This window comes from Tubulanus polymorphus, chromosome 11, assembly GCF_964204645.1.
Source record: "Tubulanus polymorphus chromosome 11, tnTubPoly1.2, whole genome shotgun sequence".
NCBI classification, from domain to species: domain Eukaryota; kingdom Metazoa; phylum Nemertea; class Palaeonemertea; order Tubulaniformes; family Tubulanidae; genus Tubulanus; species Tubulanus polymorphus.
The window spans coordinates 10,998,229-11,020,943 of record NC_134035.1 but is presented as its reverse complement, the minus strand read 5'-3'; the positions used below and the strand labels follow the sequence as shown (position 1 = coordinate 11,020,943).

At 38.3% G+C, this 22,715-nt stretch overlaps 1 protein-coding gene across 2 annotated transcripts; it reads right to left on the bottom strand.

Annotated features, from left to right (window-relative positions):
• Positions 1-2,974: 2,974 nt before the first annotated feature.
• On the bottom strand, positions 2,975-18,839 carry LOC141912743 (histone-lysine N-methyltransferase SETDB1-like). Of its 2 annotated transcripts, none has more exons than XM_074804113.1 (33): positions 18,743-18,839; positions 17,861-18,107; positions 17,027-17,123; positions 16,728-16,862; positions 16,266-16,374; positions 16,024-16,038; positions 15,800-15,900; positions 15,471-15,573; positions 14,978-15,092; positions 14,581-14,668; positions 14,141-14,214; positions 13,963-14,036; positions 13,586-13,644; positions 12,786-13,045; positions 12,131-12,292; positions 11,991-12,050; positions 11,746-11,823; positions 10,987-11,273; positions 10,271-10,456; positions 9,831-9,955; positions 9,222-9,326; positions 8,901-8,994; positions 8,381-8,544; positions 7,878-7,952; positions 7,544-7,657; positions 7,071-7,237; positions 6,452-6,493; positions 6,025-6,111; positions 4,918-4,974; positions 4,399-4,503; positions 4,203-4,309; positions 4,015-4,103; positions 2,975-3,927 (listed from the first exon to the last, which is right to left on the bottom strand). In XM_074804113.1, exons 1-33 carry the CDS (start codon positions 18,743-18,745, stop codon positions 3,810-3,812), a joined length of 3,702 nt encoding a protein of 1,233 aa, XP_074660214.1. In that variant the 5' UTR covers positions 18,746-18,839; the 3' UTR covers positions 2,975-3,809. The 2 variants fall into 2 exon arrangements, with proteins under 2 accessions (XP_074660214.1, XP_074660215.1); XM_074804114.1 differs by having other exon boundaries at positions 7,071-7,234.
• Between the last annotated feature and the right edge of the window lie 3,876 nt (positions 18,840-22,715).

Below are 22,715 nucleotides of genomic sequence, written 5' to 3'. Positions count from 1 at the left end.
GATATTATCTTTAAGGCGGGGGGTTAACCCGAATTAGAAATGAATTGAGTTAGCTCCGCCCACATCCTGCCCACTCGGGTTAAGTTTATTCAACGCCCGTATTCCGGGCTCCGTAGAAACCAATCGAAACCTGTGTTAGAATCATATTAGATATTATCGTGTTTTAGTAGGTATTATATCTCTGCGGGTTTCCACGGTATTTATTTCATGTACTATGAATATGAACAGTTATGAATCAAGTCGGCAAAATGGAAAAAACAACCTTACTACAGTAAGCGGATTGAAACGCGAAACCATGCTTAATGCGTATAATATCGCAGCTAAGGTATTCAAATTAAGACTTCTTCGTGAAGGGCCTTAGTAGATTCATTTCCGCCGACTTCATAGTCCACTTAAACTCGTTCTATCGACGCAATTTTTCTAAGGGTCACAACTTAGTTGTAGTAGGTTACACACACAAGCGCTCTTAGGGATTCGAAAAAGCATTATTACGAATATGAATCATTTATTTTTTCGTCATTAGTTCATTTTGCATTTATTATTTATCGAACACTGTTTTGAGCTTGTGTGTCGCGTGTGGCATTCATATATTTCGCCGGGTTTTTATAGTCTTCGAAGAACAAAAATTACTCACCAGGTGGCGGTGGTAGTATGGTCGCTAACATTTTTCGTATTCTTTTATATTTATTGTACTTAACGAATGTTACAATTATCAAACAATAATTAATAAGCTGTATTTGTCTCATCGACTGACTGTCGGGTGCCAGTTTCAGCCGGTTTCATTCGACCGAAACCTGAACAATACTAGTTGATAACTGGGTCTGGTTTGTGGGCTGTAATTATTTATTTTTGATTATGGGTATGAATTGTTAATGATTTTTTGATGGAATAGATTTCGATTGACTATGGTATCAGTGAAGAGTGCATGGATTGTAATTAATAGGAAACTAACACAGGACTCGGTTCTACAGTTGTCGGTCATTCTAAAGGGGTTTTTATTTTTGAAAATTGAGCCACTTGATCCCTATGAGTGTGTAATGCTTTGAATAGCGCATGGGGGGGGGGGGGTAGAGTGCATCCTCGTTTGCCAGAGTTTGCAGAAGCTCACACTAACACGAACCCTGGCCACAGTTCCTTCATTAGTCTATTACACCGCCCAAGATTTTTTTGGGTGGACAGATTGTCAAGATTTTTTTGGGTGGACAGATTGTCGCACAGTGGCCACCAGTCTACGCCAATCACATGCGTTGTTTTTCACTGGCAGATTTGCTCTGTTGATGTCTGATTGGCTTAATACATAGACAGGTGGCTGCTGCGCCGCAAACTTGGGCGGTGTAATACACCGATGAACGGTCTGTGGCCAGGGTTTGTGTTGGCATGAGCTTCGGCGTGAGGCAATCTAACCCTGGCAAGCGAGGATGGGGAGGCTGGGTGGTGGTTCTAAAAGCAAATGAACTAAATTTTAATCTAGATTCAGACGACTGTAGATAAGGGTTCCGATGATTTGGTGTTTGACATCATGTTTAATAACTACTCAATATTTCTGTACGTGTTCATCGCATATAATGTTCACCGTATTATCGTTATTCATGACCTTCACCTTCGCGCTGCCTCTCGCCGTTCGAATGTCTATTTCGTATCAACCACCGATGAAATGGCTATTTGTTTTTCAGCGCACACGCTTTTAATGAAATTCCATTCGTTTCTCTCAGCAATATACACCGATAGTCCTGATTACGTTACGTATGTTAACAATATATTATAAAATTGGAATGTTTCAGGAAAACAAAAATATTTTCCGATTAATTCTCGATAATCTGCCTTATATATTTTTTGAACAGGTGTTTGGGTTATCATCGGTTTGATTGTATATTTATTTATTTATTATTACTAAGTAGCGCACATAATAGTTACGTGGAACTAGACAACAAAAAACGAAACTTTTCCATGAAAATGATAATCGAGTTATGTTTCAAACGCTCGCTCATTTTTCGCGCGACTATTTCGACGTTAATCGCGATACGGTTTTGGCGGTTAAAATCCGGCGAGTGCCTCGTTTTTTCTTTCTTTCGCTTGTGAGTGTTTCAAATATTTTAAGTTTGATGTTTTGATTTCGGATTGCGTTGTATATTTATATCGTAGAAGCGTATTATTATATTATTTTCCTTCTCTTCCTCTCAACGAAGTTAAAATTAGTCGCGTTCGTTCGCATAAAACTGAAGCCTATTTTACTAATGATTACTAAAGAAAAATATCCTGCATCGATTACATTAGATTTATTATTTTCTTATTATCGATATCATTGTGTGCGTGGTATATATATATACATATATAATCTATATATAGTATATAAGACACATAATGATACTACTAAAACGGACTCACTCAAGTTTTTAGGTTTTAATTGTGGTCGGAGGGAAGTCGGTTTAACATATATGTATTATTGTGTATACTATGTGTATAGGGCGGACTCGATTATGATTATGTAGTGCTTTTTGGACAAATTACACATAGATTTTTAACATTCTTGGGATCAAATTTGGAATAAACTTAACTTTTTAAATGAAGCTTAAAAAAAGTTGTCGCATCATGTCGTCGTTCTTTCTTTTGGTATGGCTTGAGGATTTGGAACGCCTGCAGTCTTGAAAATCAAAGCAAGGCGATTGACCAGGGGCAGATTTAGAGGTGATCGCCTGCCTTCTTACTGAGGTTGCCCTTTACGTCAAGACAGAGATACTTTATCCTCTAAAAATTCGCATCTTTCAGGATATATTTCTTAACACTATAGAGAGGGTGCCAGTGGGTAGCACCCCGCTCATGTATTTTCAGGATCGACAATTCGATTGTTACCGATGACAAAGAGGATTGACATCAGAGACCTCTATCTCTGACCCTAACCCTAACATCGGCTTCGGTCGATTCTGGACCTCCTCGGTCCTCCTCGGGAGAAATAACTGGATGACTGAAATTAATCACATAGAATTTATTACAAAAACAGTTGTATAAAACACGTAATTTCTTTGTTTGAAATAAGGTGATCATATAGTTGATATCTTCACTTCTTCGGCAAATATTCCACAGCAATATCAATCATGATACTAGATATTTAAAGCTTTTAAAACTTCGAAAATAAAATCTACATAAAGTCGACATACTTTTCGTTGACATTCTGCGAGAGATTAAATGCAATGATTGAGCCATAGGTGAAAAAGGTTGGATATTATCCCGAATACGAACCCCTGTGGATATTATTAGCTCTCAGTGCGGGATGCAAATACAATTTAAGGTGATTGCTATTAAAACAAACGCACAAACAATACTTAGCATAAGAAAATGCAAACCTAATCCGATTCCTACAACCTTTGCATAACAAAAATACACTTAATCTTATTACAAAATATTTTCATTTCAACAACATTTTTTCATTAATGATAAGTTAGACTGAGGAACGTGATGTGATGAAGTATTGATGATGTACAATAATTATGCAGACAAAGTATAATTAAATGCATGAGCCTTATAGGTTAATTCATCATTTTGGCATCGGACCAATCAGTCAAACCCACTTAATCCGGGGATCAGTGGTAACTAATAAAATCCTAAATCATCATCTTTTACATACAATTACCAGTAGGTATCGATGGCGAGTTTGATTGTAACGATTGTATTGTATCAAATATTGGACATTTTCCATACATATTCAGTAAATGTTAAGTTGATTTAGGAGATGAACACATCAGAATATTTTGAACTTATTTAGGAATGATAATTTCCCCCTATGTTTCATCATCTCTCCATCTCTCTCTATCTTATAAGAGTCGACCTCGACATTCGGCCGAGCCGCAGTAACAGTAGAGAACTTTCCCCGGCACGCTGCCGACCTCATAATTATAATCCCACGTCAGTTCGGTTCCCGCTCGAATTAACCTGAAATTATTTCCAATCGAAAATTATGCATGATAATCCCCGAGTCGTTATAACTGATAGTAATAGTTCACCCGTGTGAAAACTTACTGTAATGAGAAGAAGCCGACCCAAGGAAAACGTAGATCATGCGTATCAACGAACACATTCTGAACAAAAACATTCGGGGTACAACTATGCTGTAAATAGAGAGGAAAATAATGTAGCCGTCACTTCTTCTGGGTCATGAAAACCAATCTCAAAGTCAGTCTTCAAGATTTAACGTCCTTCCTTCTTACGTTGAGATATCGTCCGAGGTTTCCTATCGATTTAGCATCCATGATATAACAGAATTCTTCGTTGAAAAAACTTCGCAGCGGAATCGTTAATTTCTTATCCTTGTCTCCTGTAACAATTAACGCAGACAGTACATTCAGGTGTCGCAGTTAAATTATTGCCTTCAAAAGTCGCGTGTTTTCATTGCTTTCGCAATACCTTTAGTTTTGTCTTTTTGTACTTCCATCGTGGATAATTTGATTTTCAACGAGGGTATCGGCGTCTTCGGATCCGGCAGATTCATAAATCTGGACGTTTTTTCCACTAAAAGCGCAAAATAAGGAAATATATGATAACGATAGTCGAGTTAAGCCCACTTCAAAGTATTGACTCCAGAATTGATGGATCAATCTTCAAAGTTTACCCAGAATTATAGAATTTCACTTGTGGGTAACAACATTGGACGTGAACTAGTCTTAAACCAAAAATTAACCGAGAAATGTCTAAGCCCAGGGCCTACCCATAATTAAATATGGTCTGGAATCTTAAGACTTGTCTTAAGTTGGAAGTTCGTAGTTCCTCTTTAGAACTAAGATGGTATTTCAGATTCTTAAATCTAAGCCATCGCTGCACAACTGGGCCCAGGTCTATGAAATTGATCCCAATGAATTTAGTATGTTAATTGGTAGCTAATTGAGATTAGTTGATACGTATAACACCCCGATTACAAATGATTACCTTTATTCGATCGCCCTTCATCAGAATCATCAGAATCATGCACCATATCGGCAGGATCTGTAATACAATATAATACTTGTTGTGCTATACTATTCAATAATTCAGTTTAAAGGCTAAAGCTAGAAGTGTCTTTCAAGGAATTACTACGCTTAAGCTATTTATAAGCTATCATAACATAAGGTTATCATAGGAATTAAAAACATCCATCCACGAGGAGTATAAAACATTACTAAAGCAAATCAAGAACGTTACCTTTTCACATGCAACTAAAAGTTAATCATAAATTTGATTCATTTCCACGATTACTGAATAAACTCGAAACAATACTAACAAAATATGCGTTCAATCAAATAGAAAATAAATAAAAAGTTCATTTAAAGACGATTAAATAGTAAAGAGTAAAACAGAATGGATTATATGTTAAAGGTTATTTTTCATGGGTGGATCCAAGAAATGGCGAGCCTTCTTCAAAATTGTTCAAAAAATTGTCAGCATTTGGAGCATTCTGATGGCTGTCTATGTCATCTCTTATGGATGGAAGTGTAAGGCTGCATTTGCCCAGATACTGCGCACATGTTCGGGATCCAGCCCTATTCACTGAATAGGTATAGAGAATAGTACTGAATATTGGATGATGATGGTGTAGGTTGCTCAGGGGCGGATCCAGCCTGTCATCACAGCACCATAAAGGGGTGTGGGGATCGTACTCCAGAAAATTTTAGAATTTTACCACCTCCAAATGCATTCCAAGCGTTTGTGGGGACGTTAAATTTCATTTTCAAAATATCGGTCCAAAATAATTCTGCTCTGGCATTTGATCTCGAAAAATTTGCGAGTATCAATCAAGCGGTAACAGCAGTAGGTTGGATCCGCACCTATTGCTTCTATTGTTAAATTAGGCAATGAATCAAAAGCTAAGTCCACCGTCCATGATTAGTGGCTTAAATTAATACATTTCTAACTTAATAATTTCTGAAAAATAATATACTGCAAAAAGAATGTCGCACGTAGTGGGTTAGTAAGGGTAGGAATAGGTTAAGGTATTAGGGTGATAAAATGAAAATTAATCGTGGAGTTAAAGGAAGTAGCAGTCGGAAGTAATTTCACCTGATGACGGTTTATCGGGGGTTTTAGTCGCGGAGGGGGCAGTTTTGTCGGCGGCTGGTTCGTCCGATTTCGCTGGTTGTTTTTCCGCTAAAATATGAAATAAACACAAAAATTCCGTTTGAAATGACAGTAAGAAAGCGATGAAAAATACGTAGTGTCATAAACCGTAAGCATATCGATACGTTCGAAAAGATTGTACAGTAAGAAAGAAACAGCGTGGTACAGATGAAATATTAAGCATATTTTACTGGCTATCGATACCTGTATTTTGAACTGAAGAAAAATCACCACAATTAAATTAAAGGAAATTTATGAGAGTAGTTTGACATTTCGACTCGAATGCCACGAGCCGTATACGAAACAGATTCAATTTCCAAAAGCGTAACATGAAAACAAGGGTAGCAAACGAGGTTACTAAGAATTTTACCTGTATTTTGATTTGATTTACCAGGTTTCCTGACGGTGCCATCTAAAAATCAAGCAAGCCCGTTCATTTAACGACATATCGTGACATGTAATCCATGAAAATAAGAAGCGACAATATTACTACATTTACAACGTAATGTGAATAGCAGTTGTAAGTTGTGACTTGTTGTTAGGTGTCCTGCGACCTTGCGATATGTTTGAAAATTAAATGCAAAGATGGAGAAATCTCATACCTTCTGTGAAAATGCATATTTGAGCAAAAAAGGAAGAGAATCTAGCATCGTTTTCATGCAATTTGGCCTCGAATAAAGAAAATTTGAAGGTATGGCATATTTTTGAATGTGAAGATTTGAAAATGAGTGAATTTTTTAGAATTGATGCCCAAATTTTCTTAAGGCCGGGATCGGGGCCAACCTTCCACGGTTCGTTTGACCCTTAACCTTATACGGGCCAGGTGAATACTTTTACAAGCACATCGATATCAATACCTCGACGGAACGATTGATAACCACACAGCGATCTTTCATCGATCGAACAAACTGTGAAAAAGCCTCATTTACTGAACGTGGTGCGAAGTCGGTGAGAAATAACGACAGATCGAGTTCCACTAGATACAATACCTGGTGCTAGATCGGGTAGTTCGTCGGTATCCATACCGACGTCATCCTTCTTTTCCTCGTCGTCGCTGATTGTAATCGCGCCGGCCGCGTCCGGTAATGAATCCAACCATTTAGCCGCTTTATCCGTAGATGTCGCCGTTGTTGTTGTGGCAGTATCTTTTTCACTGCTGAAAAACGCCGATGCATCAGATCAGGCTATTCAGATAATCAGGATCAGGTTTAGGACTGTCTGGGCTTAAGGGCCAGCTGTGCAGTCGTGACCTAAGTCCGAAAGTGGTCAAAAATTATCGCTCGGTGTAACCTAATTCATTCGGATCAGTCTAACCCATAGTTTGATGAAATCGGGATATTATTCACAGTCTTTACATATAAATATGATGTTCAAACTGGATTTCCCAAAAACTACTGGTAGCCAAATTTCGTCAGTACCAAATGATCGAAATCAATCGGGTTCTACTCTGGTTCTAACTTACGGGTTCTTTTTATTCACGGCCCACGTTTTGTTTTCCGTTGAAGATGTGCATTTGATGACTATTTTACCCACTTTTCCGGCTGGTTCCGATCTATCTTTGCTCAATCGCCGACGACTGCAAAAAAAATGGCAAGAACTTATTATCAATTGAAATGTAGCCGGAAATACTTATACTAACTGGACTTAAAGTAAACTACACGTAACATCAAGATTAGGGCAAATTTTGGGTAAATATTATGAAACCTGACCCTCTGATCATCTGGGTTTTGGTTGTAGCTCGAAATCGCAAGGTTTTCGTGAAAACAAATATTGATATGAATTTTAGAATAGCTTACTTCGATCTTCGACGAGTATTGTGAACTGGTGCTTCATCCGTATCGAACTTAACAGCAGCGTGACCGGAATAATCACTACAATCATACACAACATAGATTACAATATACATAATTAATACATGTTCTGAAGTACACTATAGTTCTACAGTTCTATATCAGATTTACACTTAAACTATATTCAACTGAGTTCGTTTTCAATCTAGATAGATCAAAACTGTGGAACTGGATCCAGTAGATTTAAGCCGTTATCACAAACTTGCTCGGACCAGGCCCGTCAAATTTGGCCCGTAACTACTTAGAGAGCGTGTTCATGCATAAATCACTCACTTGTCATCGAAATACTATGATTCCGGAAATGATTCCGTTGCAAGCGAGGTGAGTCATTTCCAGAAGATATGCCATGGGTTGGGTCCAACATTTTTGGTGTGAACAATTGGCCCGGGCCTAATCGGGCACAGATAAAATATGACCTGGGTTAAAAACGATCATTACTATATATTCACCTGCCGATGTCTGATTCGGTTTTAACACTGTCATCGGACGTTTCATTGTCGTCGAGATCTTCATCGATAGGATCAACGTCGTCTTCGAAGCCTTCTTTAATCTGCTCAACGACTTCAATATGATCCAATTCAGCCAGATATTCATCGCCGTACTGATGTCCGTCCTGTATAATTCATCGAATAAATATGAAACGAAGGCATACATCGCCGTGCCGCCACTTTCCATTCATTTACAAATCCCCTAAGTTTTCCCTGACTTTTGCATGCGATTGTACAAAATTCCCTGAGTGACTCAGAGAAATCTCTCGATTTAAAATGATACGAATTCATTCATTTTTCATTCAGACATTGAATCATGTATTGATAGAGAAACACGTGGTCTATAGTATCATTAGTATAACATCAATACACCTTGATGCGGTGTACTAGCAACGTCCAGCACTGATTTATACACCGCACCGTGGTGTAGACTTATTGAGAGGGTTAAAAGTTGATTGAATCAGTACCGACTGTGACCTACCTCATTTGCTGCCTGTTCTGTTAATAGCTGTCCGGCATATATACAAATAAACCCACCGGCTGGAATGTCATCTAAACATCTTATACCCCAGCCCCTAAAATTCGAGAGAAATTCATTTAGATTTTAGTAATCAAAATGTTTTTAATGGGTCTTTTGGTTTATGGGGTTATAAATATGTGAATAACTGACAAAGTGACAATCAGAACTTTCAGCTTGGATTACCATTGTACATATCCGATGGTTAACTACAAGTAACTTTTGAGGGAGAACAAGCCCGTGCTGCTTAAGAAAACAAGCAGTTTAACAAGCGTTGAAACTTACCGTTTTTCGGTTTTGAACACTTGTAGTCGAAGCTGTAGTCCATTTTGAGCTACGCGGTTATGACATCGTTGATCGCATCCACATCTCGAATTACACTCGTAGACTCTGTGTGAAATTTATAGGGAATCGTGAATAACCCGATATACAAACCACTTCGACAGTACTGAGTTAGGTTAAGAGTCGGATACTAGGACCTGTACCACCGACAAGGGCTTGTAGTTGAATTTTGAGTTGAGCCCGTAGCTTAGATCATATCAGTGCCTTTGATATTGCATTAGCTAAGCTATAGGTTCACCCCAAACTTCAACTACGAGCCCCTGTGGAACCACCAGCTTGTTGCGCCTTTCAATAGGACAACTCAATCAAGATTTAGTTCATTTCAATTAAATTCCATCTAGATTTTTAGCCTCCCACTTCAGGAATTTGGCGAAATGTGTCCCTTGATCTAGCTGTATCTCCAATTACCACAGTCACAGTCTTCATTATTGTGTAAACCTATAGTCAAAGCTTAACTCATGATTCTGGGACTAGGTCAAGAACTCTTATAACCCATATGAAATCAAACAAGGACATGTTTGTTTGGAAAACTATTCACTCCATTCAACTGACCCAGTAATCAATGGATGCTTCAATCTTCGGTATTCGTAACCGGCTTCTTCATCCACACGACCTTGAGGATCGATCGCGGCAGACGCGGCCCACGTCAATTGACAGCAAGCGCATTTACTTTTATCCTGAAATAGCACGAGAAACAAATGAAGGTTTAAAGTATACGGCCATTGAATTTCAAAGAGGGCAGAATTCGAGGGTCTTATCAAATATTACTAAGGCCATTCACGCAGAACCTTTTGACCACTTTCTGGAATTATCGAGCCTTTCCTTTTTACAGAAATTTTCCTTTTTTAGTTTTTTTCCCGACAAAATTGTGCCCATTTCAGAATAAATGGAGCACTCAAAATTACAAGGGTCTAAAAGAATGTTGTAAGAAACCCTTAGATCCACTCCAGGTCGGAACTCTGTCGCAAAGAAATATTGCGTCTGCGTCGTACCTGACAATTATCGGTGCAATTGCAACAAGCGAGGAATTCCGTGTCGAGATTCAGTTTGACGCCCTTAGCCGGTATTCGCTGGTTCGAGTATTCGACGTAGTCCGGATACTGACGATCGATACCGTTCACGCACGATATCGGTACGGTCTCTTTACCGTATGATATATCCTTAATGTCGCAGAACGTCTGAAATATCGATAATATATCAATTCAAACGACAAATCATAACATAATAACAGATCATGATTAATACACATCGTCTGCTAGTGAGTGGCGTGGGCGAGCGGTCAGAGCGTTTGACTCTGGGAAGCAAGGTTGTGGGTTCGAATCCCATATATTTCCGCAGTGTCCTCCGGCAAGACACTTATCCTCATCGTCTCTCTCCACCCAGGAGTAAATGAGTACCTGGACTGATAGATGACTCCAGGGTCCAGTTCCACAGTTGCGAGTTAAGATTTAACTCTGAGTTAACTCATTGAAAATGAACTAATTATAACTCACTACTGTGGAACTGGGTCCTGAGCGTCTAGTAGCTGCTCGGGTGTTACTTCTGCCCAAGGAGAGATGACTGATACATGGAATAGAGTTATAGGCTGGGGATAATAGTACCAAGTTTGGAGCGCATTTCAACTCACTCAGGTTAGGATACCTGCGCTATATAAATGACAATTATTATTATTATTATTATTATCATTATTATTATTATTAGTAATTACCTTGATCGGTACGAATTCACTCAACACGTGAATGTACGGGTCGAAACAGAACATGTCACACGACAAACTGGATGATGTCGTATCGAGATATTTCATCAAGTCTTCCATGCTGCGCAGACGTCGTTGACACGGCGCTGAATAAATCACGTAACGTTTACCGCTTGTGTTGCGAACCTTCGATAGGTGTCGATTCCAGCCGAACAGCAGTGGTATACGCAGCGGGTTGTGACCGCGGAATCTAGTCGGGTCGTCCTCCTCGGAGCAAGTCATCGAACACACATGTTTTACTGCGGGGGCGGGGGGAGGAGGAGAGAGGAAAATAAATTACTCGCAGGATAGCTGTTAATAATTGACTATTTGACATACAGGCATTCACAAGGGGGTATGGGCCATAGTGCCCTTTTTCAAATAAAGAAAAATATCTATTTACTTCATAAATTACGCAATCAAAATTTAAGATACCGTAGTTTAAGACCATTCCGTAGCAGGACTACTGCATTAACCTCTATATAACAAGTATAGTTTACATATCATCATATTGTATCATATCGTATTGTAACTGTAACCAGTAATGAAGGCCAGTCTGGCCTATATCACAGTTGCCTCCTTGTTTCACAGGTCTATGTTGCTTATTTGGACTAAATTATGGCCTAGGTTGTTTGCTAAGTTATATATGAAATCTAGATGACTTGGCCCCTATCAAAGAGAAACCCGACAACCCCGGGGAGGCCTATATATTGACGTTTTTCTTATATCTACCATATTTCTTGATTTGACGATTAGGCACTAGTTTATTGAGTGGTATGTCGATCCTTTCGCCGTGGTTTTCTGGTCCAACTGAGAAAGAAAAGACAATAAATATTACAAATTACAGAAAAGACAAAAAAATGCAGCACAACGATCGATGTGTGAATGAATGATGTTGGGCTAACAGTATTTATAAAGAATCTCTTGATAAACGTTTGAGTCAATTGATAATAGCGGGATTTTATTTCTAAACATACCTAAAGCGGAAACTTGCCTACGCACGGAATGTTCTTTAGCAGGGGACGTACTCGTGAATTCTGAAATGAAATCAAACACATCCGAATTAACTGTCGATTGAAATACGTTCACAAGCTATAGCGTCGGCGAGGGGACAAACCTTTCTTGCCGGGCGACGTAGTTTGTTTCGTCATAATCGATAAGTAAGATGATGATGATGACGATGAAGTATTTTGATGATGATTTTGGCTGCCTCCTGTAGATTTTTTCGCCACCGATCTGCCGGTTGATTTACGCGCGGTCTGTTGCGTGGGCGGCTCCACTGAAACAATACACGCGAGAATCTAACAACGGGTGTGATTAAATGATAACATTCATCTATGGTCTGTTACGTAAAATATCTCAACAGACTCTCTTAACTGAGATATCGATGTTGGCTGCTCACGAAATGACAATCAAATGTCTGTTGGGCGAGAGAGAGTGGGGGATAGGAGGATAGGGGAGAGAGGTAGGGAAGGAGGGAGAGAGGTAGGGAAGGAGGGAGAGATGGATAGAGGGAAGAAGGGATAGGGGGAGAGAGGAAAAGAGGGGAGAGAGCGGGATGGAAGGAGGGAGAGGAGGGAGAGGGGGAGAGAGGGAAGGAGTGAGAGAGGGATGGATAGAGGGAAGAAGGGATAGGGAGAGAGAGGGATGGAAGGAGGGAGAGGAGGGAGAGAGGGGGAGAGGGGGAGAGAGCCCGGGCCAAATCATGGCTATTAGAAATTGTTAGCAGTCAGCAACTTTTGAGTTTCAGAGATGATTGATACGATTCATACCTTTATCGATGATTTGTAGTTCGTCATCGCTTTCCGTTCCGCGAGTGTATTCGACGTACGGTTTATTCTTCTTACGCATACCGAGATTGTGGCGAATGCGACCTTTACCGCCCGACACCTTGTTCGCCTCGGCGTTCGCGAGTTCGGTGTAGAGCGGCTCGAGTCGCGTCGAACCGCGGTAGATCCACTCGATTCTCTGATCGGCGTCGAAGAACATTTTCACGAGACTCGCGTCCAATTCTTGAACACGTGCTTTCCACCTGAATTTAAAATTAAAAGCATGTCATACAGACCTAGCCTCGTCCGTTTCCATAGACAAGTGACTGTTTGTAATTCAATTGAAGAAAATACTCATGATTTATTATGTAAAAAAAATGGGAGCCAGTGGTGATGTTTCCACCCAATTCTATGGGCTATTTTCAGTTTTGAAAAATGGTTCATTGAATTGAGTCCAAAAGTCACTACTCCCTTACAGGGTGGCCACTCTTATTTGACTTGATTTTCCCTCACTCGGTCTGCAAAGAATCTGATCGATTAACACAATATCAAGCCATAGACGGAAACTGATTTTGCGAGTAACAAATTCAATAACAAGTCTCAACAAATTTCCCTGACTTAAAAGACAAGAAAATTCCACGACTTTTTCCTGATTACTTCCAGGCCACCGTGCCTTCGTTTAGCTGCGTAATTGTTTAATTGTGGTTCCTCTCCTGAATTATAAACAGCCTCTCCTATACTTTTTCACCAATATCGTCGAGGCAAACAGCATTCATTTCGATATTTCTTATTTTTCCACTTACCATTCTCCATTCCATTCTGTTTTGATGTACTGTCCAACTTGCAAACGAACCATCGGTCGCTAAAATTTCAATTGACATTCTCTATATACTATGCACGACCACTTTTATGGCTATCAACTTTGTTTATTGAGTAGGAATTTTGGTTCTATAGCCAATCTAAAAGATCGGTGTCAGCCCATTTTGGTTCATATCAAATCTGACAAATTTATCATTAAGACCAGTCCGAGCCCATTTTGCTTCTACAAATATACACTCAATCCAATGACTGTGAGACTAAATCCTGAACCTTTAACATTTTGGAAATACTCCTGTGAGATTTTCAAAACATGGAGATTCAGTAACACGAATTAGGGTGTAAATTAGAGTGTAAATTTTACCTCTGGGTAGGAGAGTAAGTAACTTTTAATGAACTCCTGAGAATCTGGATGTATGTCCTCCCAAACATTCTCGCCTGCAACGAACAGACACTTTATTGTACAATAAATGTAAATAGTTTTTTTTGCTTCTAAAATTAAGATCATCTTGAGTGCATTGTGAGTTTAAACTGACACTTACTTTGTCTGTAAACACGATGAACTGTTTTTATATGATTGTATTGAGCGTATCCATCGTCGAAGAATATCAGATACCTTCAAAAAAGCAGCAATTACAATAACTGTTCAACTCTGTAAATAGTTGAGACTATTTCCAGTCTTAATGAATATCATTGAGAGAAACCCACAGTATGAATTTAAACAGACACCGTTTCTTTTTCAAATTTCAGGTCGAATCCTTACCATCAATCTTCTTAGTTTATTTGAAAAAAATAATTTTCTAACTCTGTGGAGATGGGTGGAAGGATTCTGTCCGAAAACGTAAGAAAAAAAAACAACAACAGTTGTTTGAATTGACATAATGGGTTTCTCTCAAGAGATACCGTTCAACTGCTTAGAATAATTCATCCTCTGAAATGATTACCGACTCGTCGTCAAGTTTAATATAGATAGGATATTTACCGATTTAGATTTCGAACACTAGGACTTTCAGCTACGATACCGGCGTAATGAGAAATGGCCGGTGTGGCATCTTCATCTCTGTACTGAGCTGTAAATAGAACGTTTAATAAGAGCGGTGAATTTAAACTCATACCAGAATTCCCTACCCCAACCCCTCCGTGATATTGACCCTTGCTTTCAACGGACAACTTGAAACATTTCTGTTCAACTCATCACCTGTTTATTGATAGTTCTATTGATAATAGTTCTACTATTTACAAGGCGCGCCCTTATTCTATCCTAATGTAATCACAAAATTATCTGAATTCATTTGACCAGTAATGAAAGCCCAGTATTTAGACCTTTCTTTCTATAAAAGCCAGCTGCCTGGAATAAATTCAAAACAAACGCAACGTACCGACAACTCTTGTACCAAGTGGTAGTCTAGTTTCGTTATCGACTGTTGGAATGGCGATTTCTTTGCCGGTAACCAATTTCCATCCCTTTCCATCAAACTTTACGCGATATCTTCCCTGCAAATGTGAGAGAGAGTGAAACAACAATAAGTGAAGAATAGCTGGAAATTGGTTAACCAAACTCTGGGGCCAATTCTATGGTGGAGACTTAAGTCCAAAAGTTAACAATCTTTAAAGTAGTCTGAAGTTGTTAGATTGGCTATAGAACTACCGGTACATTTATGAACTTGGTTTTAGACTTATCTCAAGTCTAAGCCACGACTATGGAACCAGCCCCCGGGCCGAGTTTCATAGTTGTGGCTGTAAAACAATCCCTGGGAACATTTGCGAAGTTATCATATTGTTATCATGGTGGTTGTCACCTGGGTTGACGATCTACCGCCAGGGAAAACTTTGAAAGTTAGTCTCAGGTGCAGATAAATGAATGTAGCTTACATCAGGGTTTTCTGTATCCGGTGCCTGCATATCTTGTACGTTACCCTTGTACCATATGTCATTTCCTTTTTTCGCCAAAACCTTCATGTTCAACTTCATTTCCCTTGAAGATTAGAGCGAACTCAATGGAATAAACATAACAGCAAATCCCGCCTTATTTCTAAATCTTGAGTTAAAAAATTTCGCTTTTAATCTTTTGTATATACGTTGTGGGTTTTAAACTTATCATCGGAAGATTTGTCCAATTCAGAGTTGGGCATGTCTGAATAAAGCGACATTTTCTCTATAATACAAGGAATGCATCATCAGTAAATGATGGTAATACGTACATAAGAGGAAGCTGTTTGATAGTCTTATAAAATGGAACTCTTTGTCGGTGTTGAATGATCAAGTGCCTCGGTTGACCGCTTTGACCTTGTTTCATTAGAACCTAAACGAATGAAATATCTGAGAATGAATAGGCCTATATTTCTGAATCAAGCCTTTGTCGGATTCGTAAGTATTGTGAATTGCCGCTTGTCTAGGTCGTTGGAAATAATCAAGTTTCGCTTACCTGCTGCCAGTTTACCTAAAAATAATACAATAAATTGAAATTTAAAAATATTCATTCAGGGATTTTTGAATACTTTGGAATAACATCGCAAAAACAGTATTTGGAGAGAACTCTAATTCAGAGTTCTATTAATTGGTGGTCTGATATCATGATAGAGCAGACTCTGCCTCACTCTGTTTAGTTTGGACTCCGTAAATATCGCTTCAAAGTTTGGAGACAGGATACAAAAATTTTTTACGTACGTTCTGACCGTCGACTGCTTTTATGCTCGATAACGGTACGTAGTGTATTTTTCCGGCTGCATCGCGAGACATCACCATTTGATTCGCTGTTACTTGTAACGTACCCTTGCTGTTCAACAAAACAATAGATGAATCGTATTTAACAATATCCTTAATATCTAACAATTTTGAAACTGAAAAACTTTTTGTAAATCTATCCGAAAGTGTGGGATTTTACATCTTCATTTTTTAGATATTATCATGGTGTTTTTTTTTTGTTCTTTTTTTAAATCTTAAAATAGGGATTTTTCCTTTTATTTATTTGGCTGGTAGATTTTTTGATTGAGTACCCCTTACAGACTCACCACACCTGCCGGGAGCGAAACAGGGGGTTTGATTTTGAAATCGGAAATCGGTTCTTAGTCGATATATCACTTTTTGGGTAGATTTGTTTATTAAGAAAAATCGTTAGTTCGTACTCACCTGTTCGGCAGTTTAATGAATGTAGTCGGTTGTTTATGCGGTGGAAGATGCGATGTACCGGTTTTCGACGTTGATTTAGTCGATGACACGAATTGTATGTCGTCATCGCTATCATTATCCGATAGATGTATAATGCTGAAACAAATAAAAAAACAATTCATCATCAACATCAAGGACGATTGGAGGCCTGGTAGAGGCTTATTTAGAATCAAAACTTAGAATTAAGCTTTGTCTGACTTAGTGAGATCCAGCCCCAGTTATCATTAACTGTGAATTTCTAATGGATGGTTGAGTCTTACTTGGGTGCGGTCTCTTTTTTATCGGTTAAGGACTTGATAATCTTATCTAAACGTCTTTCAGCGTCTTCAAAGATTTTGCTCGCTTTGATACTTGTTTCTGCGGATGAAAAATGCAAAATTCTATTGATTACAGCAGTGGAAGTGTTAAAAGCAATCGATAACCAGTTCTCCGTCAATACATGGTTCAAGAGCTTGTTGTTCGAAGGTTTTTTTCCTGCCAACTTTAATTGGAAAAAATAAATTTAACCTGCTCATAATGCCCTGATGGCAGGTTTTGGTTAAAGAAGAAACTTTAAACCTGCTAATAATACCGCTCCATGTGTTTTGAGGAGTCTAGTATCTAGCCGTTGTTCCCCAAACATTGTAAGGGGACCGTAAAAAATTCCGGTATTCCAACTAGGTTTGGGGTAGCCTAAGGGAGGAACCCTAAATCTACAAATAACACCCTGAATGGTGCTAAGGGAGCTTAGGGTAAAGGAGAAACTTTGAACTTGCTAATTAATGCGTTAAGTTTAAGCTTAAACTAATTAAGTTTGGATAAATCATTTAACAGTTGCTAGCTGCCATCTGTTAGGGTACTGATGTCTTGATAGTTGGGATAATTTTTTTCTCTTCTTAAACCTATTTATGATGCATATTTTGTCATATTACACCAAACCATAGATATACATTATGACAACTTAAGCAAAACTCAAACCGAGTGATTGACTCCTTCCTCATAACCTAACCATATTTCCAATACTGGTAGATGTCAAAACAGTCAAACAAAATGGCTGCTAAAACTGTCCAATGGGTTGATGAGGAAGGATGAACATAGAATTTTATTAATCTTACTCTCAATGGTACTAATTTGATGTCGTATCGGAGATATCAACTGTTTCGACTCTTCTTCTAAATCCAACTGCTGCAATTTGGAATCGATCATTTTCTCGAGGTCGACTTCGTTGAAATCGATATCGTCGAAATCGAACTCGTATTGTTCATCTCCGCCGCAGTCGTCGTCGCTCACGTCTACAATCATCTGTTCTACCGTTCCTGAGCCTTCTCTACCGCTCACATCGGCCATAACTACTTCTTTATCCTAGAAAACACAAAGTATTTATATCTTGACCGGTAATCGGGCGATATACCTGGGCCCGGTTTGATAGACGGGTATTACCTTTAACCCGGGGGCTAACTAAATTGAAAATGAATTAAGTTAGCCCCCGGGTTGAAGGTAATATCCGTTAAACCGGGCCAAGTATACCAGAAGATGACTATTAGTATATAGTCGAAATGTTGAATAAACTACCAGCTAAAGGAAGCATTTTCGGACTTTATCATTTTCTCGTCTTTTCAGTGGGATTCTCGTTATATTATGTTATCGCTGCTTTGCAGCTATATTCTTTTAGGGAAAATTACCATACTGACTATACTCTATATTGAATTTTTGCCAAAATAACTTCCTAAATTGCTTTCTTATATCCCACGTACGGTATAATGTGTTTTTACTACTTGTTCTCTCCTTTGTCCAACGTGTTTATTCTACCCTAAATCGAATTATCAAATCATTGTCTTTGTTAACAAGACGAATCAATTTGAATTGAATTGATTTTGTCTTGTCTTTTTAACTTTTTTTGTGATGCGGGTGGGACACGACAGAAACAAACAGGAAAGTGCAGTTACGAAAAGGGAATTAGTTTCTGTACGATGCTTGAAAGGATGCCGTAGCTTTACCATAATCAAAATTACTGATGTTATTAACTACAATTCCATCAAAAAGGTCGCCATCGGACTACATCGGTTTATAGTACGACTGAAGCAGCCATTGGGGTGGCTCCGGTAATATCGAAATTAGGATTATCCAATTAAATTCAATTATCATTTTATTTTCAAAGGGAAGCAAGCTAAGGGGGGTAATTCACTCAAACAAAAGTGATTAAGTTGAGTGAGTGACAACAATTGAGTAAATTATATCAAAAGCAAAGAGAAGAGACACGAATCAAAAGATACATTAAGGTTTAACCAAATTGCTCATAAATTTAGAAATAAGTTATGTGTTTGTGAAAATCCGATCAAAACTAAACCACGACAGGTTACTGACTAACATTATGAGTTTTCCGGTTTGCTCGGCTACCCGTACTGGCGGGGTAGTCTAGAAAGGCCAATGAAATCTCTTTGCGGGGACGCGGTATGATGTTTGATCTGACAGTTTCAAGTGGTTAATGGCTGTTTCAAGTGCTCTTCAACGATGCTTATTACATCGTGGTACATGGTGGTTTAAAAAAAGATTTCATAATAATACGGACACCACGTGGGCTTCGTAGAAAGACCACTACCTGTGGCCTTCCCAAATTTTAATTGTCCTGTCCGATTTGGTTTCGTCCGATTGAGAGACTGCCTTTTCCAGTAAGGGTATTTTTGGATCACATCACTCAGGAAATTGCACTTTTGGGCCTCTTCGTCGGTTCCACGTGTTTCATTTGAGCTATAGACCACAATGGCGACACCATCATGGTCAGAAACTGACCAATTGAGATATCTCCGAGTCTCGAACACTTGACTTCGAATTTCGGAAATTTTTCAAGTCATGTTTGTTTTCAAACTACTGAAGAATCATTGCAAATTCATAAACTGACCATCACTAACCACCACTGACCAATTCAAACTCCTTGAATTTGAAAACGATATACCGCGTTATGGTGTCAAACTAGAAAGGATTCGGCGCTATAGATATTGAGAATTCATGAATTGACCATCACTGACCAATTCATGCTTATCAATTAATTACTATCATATCATCGCCAACCTAACTAGAAATACCCTGATACTAATTTACTCTTTTAAAACTAATTCATTTGAAGAGGAATTGCCAGTTAAGGAGTTTCAGAGCTGTTTGGAAAGAGTTTGAGAATTTTCTCGGAATCCGGCCCGCAAATCGGTAAATAGTTCGTTCAGTACGGCCGTTAAAAGTGTCTGGCAAGCGAGTATTATGTTAGTTCACGTTTTCTCCGCTATCGTTATACATAGGGGCAGCACTAGACGGTTTCAGATCACTATTTTTGTAGTGGCGGGCTCGTTTCAAATGCTTTATTTAATGAAACCATTCTCTTGAATAAAGACTTTAAAGCCACTTTTTGTAGACATGATTCTCACTTTTCTTTCATACGATCTTTGATTCGGAGTCTGTAGATGTTAATACAGTCTACGGGACGCCAATTCAAAGGGGCCACCACGGCTTCCGCTCATCCCCGATTTGATACGATTTGGAGATGGTAGACTCACAAATTTGTTTCGAAAAACTGATACGAATGTCAAAACTGAAAGCGAAACCTGAAACTCATTCATAGGATATATAAATTAATATTTTAAAAAGTGGGACAGTATTTTGTCAGCCGTTTGTGGAACAACAGGCGTCAAATTCATCTGTGCTTTATCTTATTTGGACTACGTGTGAACTAGCAAATTATGATTAGGAAAATAGAATTTGATTTGACAAGATAAAGTTCGCCTATGTTATTCAAACAAAAATTATTAAAATTTAGTAGTCTCTACTTCACCCAGCGAGTGATCCCTCCACCAATTATAGTCAACTTACCAGACAGTTTTCAATAGTGAAAGATTTCAAATAATTACAAGGCTAAAAACCGCGAGTCTAGTCATCATTGGTCGGTCGATTTTCTTCTCATTTTACTTGGTTGGTTACTTTTGGTCGGTATCATGATTTACTTTTAATGGTTGTTAGAATTTTGGTCGGTACTATTTCACTTTTGGTCGGTATTAGACGGTTTTAATCAGTATTGGACGGTTTTGATGCAATAAATAAACGGATGCAATAAATTCTGAATTGAAGATTGAAGTGGAAATTCACCCTTGATGGCTATAGTGACAATCAAAAAAATTTCGCAATTACTCTTCGGCAGCAACATTCGCTTCTAACCGGTCAACAAGTGTCAGTGTTTCCGGTTTAAAGTGTTTAACTGTGTTGCCTGATATAATCGATTATCATATTTTGCGGACATACTCGTCTCCGCACCATGTTGGTGGGAATATAGGGTTGAAAAAAGAGGTGGATTGCAAGATAACAAAAAACCACTGACTGGTGAACTAATAAAGTTCAGAGAAGCTAATTAACTTAACAAAAAGAGACTCCAATTATATTTACTCTCATACAACAATTATACAAAATGCCAGGTTTGTGCTTGAGGAATTATAACTTAAGTTCCTCAAACACGTGGACTGATTTAAAAAACAATCCAATCATGGACGTATAAACAATAAACTAGAGCTTATACGTCCATGGTCCAACGAGCAATTATCTAATAGATAACTGCTCGTAGGTCCAACCATAGACCATCTAAAACAGAAATGTCTATGGCCCACAACCATGGACTCTAAACTGTGAGGGTCCATGGCTCCCCGCACTAAAACCAGAGATAAACCCGGCCAAATACTCTGGAAAGCGTAAGATTTAAAGTTATCAATCTGATTTACATTTTTACTCTTTAAAGTTGACCCAGCCGGCCGCCTTTCTACATAAGGCCTTACATTACTTTTTCATGATCAAGCTTACCATAACAGACCCGGCAGATGGAAATGAACTGATTACAAATTTCATTGATCTATGAAATGACCCGGCCGATCAGGAAAAACAAGATATCATTTTTAGCCTTATAATGACTTAGATTATCCAAAATATAAAATTACTAGCTTTTAATATCACATATGCTACATCATGGAAGGTATTTCAAAGTTTTATTTAGCAAAAACATTATCACTGCAACTGATACAATTTGAATCAATAGGAAAATAACAAAATTGAACAAAGAATTGTTAACTTCGATCCATTAAACACCGACAATTGGGACTAGTCTGAATGTCTAAGACTATTAGTTTGACAATTCATGTAGTCACTCGCCGGGCATAAGTGACACTTGGCCATTTCATGAAATATGAAGCATTCAATCATATCAACTATTCTAATTACAATGTAGGCCTAAGAGAGATTTAGGATATTCTGTTCATACATAAAACTGCATAACATATCTCCAAAATGTAAACATTAAACTGGACATAAAACAATTTCACTCTCTCAAATAATCAATCTCTAATTTCATTTCATTAACATTGTTTTTACAGGAAAACTGAAATTTTGTATCATGTAATTTCTACAAATGGGTGAACTCAGAGATAAAACCTACAGATTCACTCTGGATAGATGAGATTAAGCTAATCAATCTTTATTTTCATTTTCATTAACATTATTTAACAAGATAATTATTCCAACTATTTCCAGTTTTTCCAACTTTGCCCAAGATTTTCAAACATTATCAACGTTAATTTCCACACATTGTTACGTTTAATGCAAAGAATTTTGAAGGTTTTTTAATTAAGATACATGGAGCATCATCATATAGATATTGTTCAACTATCCAATTGAATATAGCTAAGTAAATTACAAACAACTGATTGCTGAGATATCTACAATCATGACTTTTTCGATATTTGAAATGCAGGGTCCGATCTAAGCACTTGTTCGATTGCCCGGGACAAGTATATTCTCATCAGGGCAAGTAGGTTATCATTATCACTTGTCCCCCGGGCTAGTGTAATTTTATGTCACATAGCTTTTTTCCCACTCAATACAACGAACACCAATTGGACTGCCTGTGAAGGGCAAGTATTTTTGGAAGGGGCAAGCGAAATTTCA